At 39.2% G+C, this 5,163-nt stretch overlaps 2 protein-coding genes across 3 annotated transcripts in view; both read left to right on the forward strand.

Annotated features, from left to right (window-relative positions):
* LOC104727344 (50S ribosomal protein L25) lies at positions 9-1,684 on the forward strand. Its single transcript, XM_010446418.1, has 3 exons — positions 9-446; positions 553-682; positions 1,239-1,684. The coding sequence occupies exons 1-3, from the start codon at positions 57-59 to the stop codon at positions 1,466-1,468; spliced, it is 750 nt and encodes a 249-aa protein (XP_010444720.1). The 5' UTR covers positions 9-56; the 3' UTR covers positions 1,469-1,684.
* Positions 3,169-5,163, forward strand: part of LOC104727345 (mitogen-activated protein kinase kinase kinase YODA-like) — a 5,344-nt gene continuing 3,349 nt past the window's right edge. For both annotated transcript variants that reach the window (XM_010446419.2, XM_010446420.2), the window contains exons 1-4: positions 3,169-4,004; positions 4,091-4,753; positions 4,898-4,985; positions 5,070-5,132. In XM_010446419.2, coding sequence (XP_010444721.1) covers positions 3,535-4,004; positions 4,091-4,753; positions 4,898-4,985; positions 5,070-5,132 — 1,284 coding nt within the window. In that variant the 5' untranslated portion in view covers positions 3,169-3,534. The remainder of the gene's footprint in view (positions 4,005-4,090; positions 4,754-4,897; positions 4,986-5,069; positions 5,133-5,163) is intronic.

The following is a 5,163-nucleotide window of genomic DNA, read 5'->3' on the forward strand; positions in this document are numbered from 1 at the left end:
TTTGAAGGGGAAACAAACCCTAACGTCAGTCACATCGAACTCTAAACCACACTGAGATGGCGAAATGGTTGCGTGGCCTGAGATCCGTGACGGCGGAGGTGGCTGATCTACCGTCGACTTCATTCGGTCGATCGATTCGGTGTATTCATCAGTATCAGACGATCCAGGCGATTCCACGCGAAGCCACGGGTCGAGGAGTATCGGCTCGAGACCGGACGATTGGCCGGATTCCCGCCGTTGTTTTCCCGCAGTCGCTCCTCGAGACTGACGCTTCGAAGCGAGGCGCGTCGAGGAAACAGCTTTTGACGGCGGATAAGAAGCAGATTAAGTCTATTATTGATTCTGTTGGTCTCCCATTCTTCTGTTCTACCACATTCCAGCTTCAGATCCGAGCTGGTCAGGGCTCTTCGACGCTTGTTGAGTCGGGACGAGTACTTCCCCTCAAGGTATTTTCTTGAGATTTCAATTTCAATCGTTGGATTTAGTAAAAATGCAGATATTATTGTGAGTGAGAGTTTTGAATTTAGTGATGGGTTTTGGTGTTTCTGATAGATTCATAGAGATGAAGAAACTGGAAAGATACTTAATTTGGTATTCGTGTGGGCTGATGATGGGGAGAAGTTGAAGGTTGATGTTCCTGTTGTGTTCAATGGATTGGATTATTGTCCTGGTCTCAAGAAAGGTAACCAGTTTCGTCATTCAGCTAGTTGTCACCTTGTTGTGCTTACTAAGATATCATGTGAGAACTGATAGGAGTGTTGTGAATTGGTCTTGGTGCTGTTGTAAATATTGCCTTGAACTGTAAATTGGGTTCCTCTTTTGTCGATTGATGGCAACTTTGCATTGTCTTTGTTTTTGCTTGCTAGTGCTCATGAGTCATGTCCTTCTGTTTTATTGCTATCCACCTGTTCTTACTATCGAGCTAAGCCTTGTAAAGAGAAATTTATCGCACTTCTATCTGATAGTAAAGTTTGCATTTCAATGGTAAACGAATTAAAGAAACCAATATATGATATGTTTGTGGTTTTCTCATGTGTGTTGAGCAAAATATTACTTTTTCACTGGGTAATAGACTAGAGTGTCATGAATGTTCTTATGTAAATATTTTTAGCAACGAAAATTAGAATCTTTACCATTACCTGATGTTTATAAGTTCATTAGTACTTTTTGTGAAAATCTGTTGGTCTTCTATTTTGCTATCTAGATCCTTCATTCTGATTGTATGTTACTGTGACCAGGGGGAAATCTACAGTCAATCCGGAGTACTCTGAAACTACTAGGGCCAGCGGAACACATTCCATCTAAAATCGAAATAGATGTGAGCAAACTCGACATTGACGACAAAGTGTTATTGCAAGACGTTGTATTTCATCCATCATTGAAGCTATTGAGCAAGAATGAAACCATGCCTGTGTGTAAGATTGTCGCCACAAGCCCTGTGAAAGAACCAAAAGCTGTTCCAGCATAAAAAATAAGTCCTTGAAAAGGGTAATGTAATGTCTCTCCCAAGTTTCTGTTCCCATAACAAAGTGATCATTTCTAGAAGGAAAGAAGCAATTTTTTGAATAACCCTTTTTTGTATAAACCCTAAGTGAAAGAATACTAAACCCTCTCTAGTTGCTATTTGTGTTTTTGAACGACGCAGATCCAATTCGAATTGCGGATCAAATATCTGTTTTGCATTTTTCTGTATTTATAATTTAGTCATATCTGTCGCAGTGTCCGAACAATCTGAAATAGATTTGTTTCCAACTATAGAACTTTGATTAGATTAGTTTGTACGCTGAAATAGATTTGTAACAAATGGAGATAGATTCGTGTTTCCAACGAAACAGTCTTTGAATGGGTCGTTAACACTTAAATGAAGAGCCCACGACTTGGTCCATATCAGTGGTAACTAAGGACTAAGAATGACACGTGTCGTCTGTTGTGACCAGAAGATGTCGCCACGTATTCTTTGGTTTTCTTTGACCGTTGACTTGTTTGTGGAATCTTGCCAAAAAAATGTAGTTGACCCAGAACCAGTTCAGAATCTTCCCTCCCTCGCTTGAACTCGAAATTTCAATTCTTTATTTTTATTTTTCTTATTATTTTAATTATAATTTTATTTAATTTAGTAGTCTCTGATTATTTATTGTGGGAAATTCGTAAATAAAGTCTTCGTTACAAATTCATGATTAAATATTTTCAAATACATTGTTTCTTTTTACTTTCTCAACTCTCGTAAGATTGTTTTATGTGAATGAACTCAAATTCATATGGATTTTTCAAATAAACTATTAGATTCAAAACTTTTTTTACATGCCAACTTTTAATATATTCGGGTAGATCTAAATGAATATTCCAGCTACTTTTTTGTTTTGACTGATCCTTGATATGTGAATTTTGTTAATTTGTAATGGTATTGCATTTAAACGAAGTTTGTCTTCTAGCTTAGACTTAAAAATTGAAAAAAATTATTTAAAGGGAAGCATCCTGTGACTTTGGGTATTACCGTGTCAGAATATAAAATGTAAAAACAGAGTGAAATATATCAAAAATAATATATTATAATAAGAAAAAATCAAGTTTGTTGACGAAAAAAGCAATATAGGAGGTGACTAGGTTAGTTAAACTAAACTAATGACCAAGGTTAAACCACCTGATTTATAATATAGTCAATGCCTCGAGATCCGTACTGTACGGTTTTTACATTGGAGTCGGCTGTACGCCTGTCTAAGTGTGTCTATTAGAGAGAATGACATTTTTTCGCAATCTTTTTCTTAATATTTCCCTCTTCACATCATAATAATAATAGACTTAATTAGTACTATATTTTGTGTGGTAAAAAGTTATCGTAATAGTGTGATGTCTTTTATATGTAGATGGAGATTTGTGGAGTAGGTTCATGAAAAAAGAGGAATTCAATTGGAACACAAACAAGACAAGGTGAGAACAAAGAGGTTGGTGTATAAAATGGTCCTATCTCATAACTCCAACAAAATATTTCTAGATAATAGAGTTTTTTAAACAAGGTAATATATACAAATTACTAAACCATATATGGCAACATATCTAAAAAGTTGATATTTTTTTTTTAAAAAAACGAGATTTCATACCATAAAAAGACCAGAAAAAGCCGTTGTAAACCGTATCTCTCACATAAACACAGACCGAACCGCCTCTCAAGTTTCTTTCATCTTCTTTTTTTATTTATTTAAAACAGAGAAAGATAAATTCCCCAAAAATAATTTGGTCCTAAATACGTAAAAATAATCAATCTTTCTTCATCTCTTTTGGTTAGAGAAATCATAATATTTTTTTTTTTTTTTTCTTTTTTCTTTTTGTGCGTTCTGGTTTTTGTTTTTTTTTCTGTTAAATCCGTTGGGTTCTTCCATGGATCCTCCTCATCGTCATCGCTTTCATCTCCTTCTTTCTTCTTCTTCTTCTTCTGCTCGATTCTAATAATCGTAAGAGAAAGAAAATCACAAAAAAAAGGATTCATGTGCAGCAGCAGCAGCAGATTTTGTATGAGCATACCATGATTCTCACGCTATGCGTTGGCTTCCGCAAATCTCGTTCTCGTCTCCTTCCTCATCCCCGTCTTCTTCTTTAAAACCCGTGGCTTCTTACTCCGAATCCCCGGATCCAGATCGTCATCATCATCAGGATCGGGATCGACTTCACCGCCGCTTGTTTCGTTTCAACCGCGGCAGGCTCACCCGTCAGAGGAAGCTTCGTCACTTGACGGATGACGATGTTTTGTTGGGCGAGCGTCGTGCTTCTACCTCTTCTTCCACCTTCGATTCCGGTTTAACCCGCTCCCCCAGCGCTTTCACCGCCGTTCCTCGCTCTCCCTCTGCCGTCCCGTTGCCGTTGCCTCTCCCGTTACCTGAGGTCGTCGCCGGTGATTCGAGGAATCGGAGTGCCGGAAACGCTAGAGGAGGAGGAGGATTGGATGAGAGAGATCGAGATCCCGAGAGATTTGTTGCTGACCGCACCTCTTCTGGTCCTCCTCTCACCAGGTAGCCAATTTCTTCAATTTAGGGTTTGGAGATTTTTTTTATCCTAATCCTAATTTATATGTTTTGAAATTGTGTTTAAAAATCAGCGTCAATGGATTTGCACGTGACACGAGGAGAGCTACGGAGAATTCGTCAAATCAAGAAACGAGTCCGAGAAACAGAAATGGTTATTGGGTGAACATTCCAACCATGAGTGCTCCGACGAGTCCGTACATGAGTCCTGTGCCTAGTCCTCAAAGGAAGAGTACTGGTCACGATTTGCCTTTTTTTTATTTGCCTCCTAAAAGCAATCAAGCTTGGTCTGCTCCAGATATGCCACTTGATACCTCTGGACTTCCTCCTCCTGCTTTTTACGACTTCACTGCCTTTAGTACTGACAACTCTCCGATCCATAGCCCACAACCTCGAAGTCCACGTAGGCAGATCAACAGAAGCCCACAGCCTAGCAGGCCATCTTCACCGTTACATTCCATGGTATCCCCTGATCACTCTGCCCCACCACGGGATAGTGTTTCCTCACCATTGCATCCGAGGATGTCTGTTGATGTTACTAATGGACGCCGCGATAGCTGTAATGTTCATCCTTTGCCTCTCCCTCCCGGAGCTGCTTGTCCCTCTTCATCAGCTGCTTCTGTTCCATGCCCTCAGGCTCCTCTCAAACAGGATTCGTTCCCCATGAATTCCCAGTGGAAGAAAGGGAAGCTAATAGGTCGTGGTACATTTGGTAGCGTTTACGTTGCAAGCAACAGGTAGTAATTCTGACTCATTGTAATTCTGACTCATTGTATCTTTCCTACATTTGGTAGCGTTTACGTTGCAAGCAACAGGTAGTAATTCTGACTCATTGTATCTATTCTTTATTAGTGCCTTCTGAGTTGATTTTTCATTTGCAGCGAAAATGGAGCATTGTGTGCGATGAAGGAAGTTGAGTTATTTCCTGATGACCCAAAATCCGCAGAGTGTATAAAGCAATTAGAGCAGGTAAGATCCAGGAGAGACTTTGATCTCCGTGAGCCTATAGGTTCGTTTGTTCTATGTCATAACGTTTTTTTTCTTTTATCTCAGGAGATCAAACTTCTAAGTAACCTTCAACATCCAAACATTGTGCAGTATTTTGGTAGTGAGACAGTAAGTATCCTCTGTTTACATGTATAGAGTT

The sequence above is a fragment of the Camelina sativa genome, chromosome 11 (genome assembly GCF_000633955.1).
Source record: "Camelina sativa cultivar DH55 chromosome 11, Cs, whole genome shotgun sequence".
Lineage (NCBI taxonomy): Eukaryota > Viridiplantae > Streptophyta > Magnoliopsida > Brassicales > Brassicaceae > Camelina > Camelina sativa.

What these genes read in the sequence shown, in the direction of transcription:
- LOC104727344 (XM_010446418.1), top strand. Translation starts at nt 57, where the DNA reads ATGGCGAAATGGTTGCGTGGCCTGAGATCCGTGACGGCGGAGGTGGCT. An exon ending in GACGAGTACTTCCCCTCAAG is followed by an intron (nt 447 to 552) that starts GTATTTTCTTGA and finishes TGTTTCTGATAG; the next exon opens with ATTCATAGAGATGAAGAAAC. An exon ending in TTGTCCTGGTCTCAAGAAAG is followed by an intron (nt 683 to 1,238) that starts GTAACCAGTTTC and finishes TACTGTGACCAG; the next exon opens with GGGGAAATCTACAGTCAATC.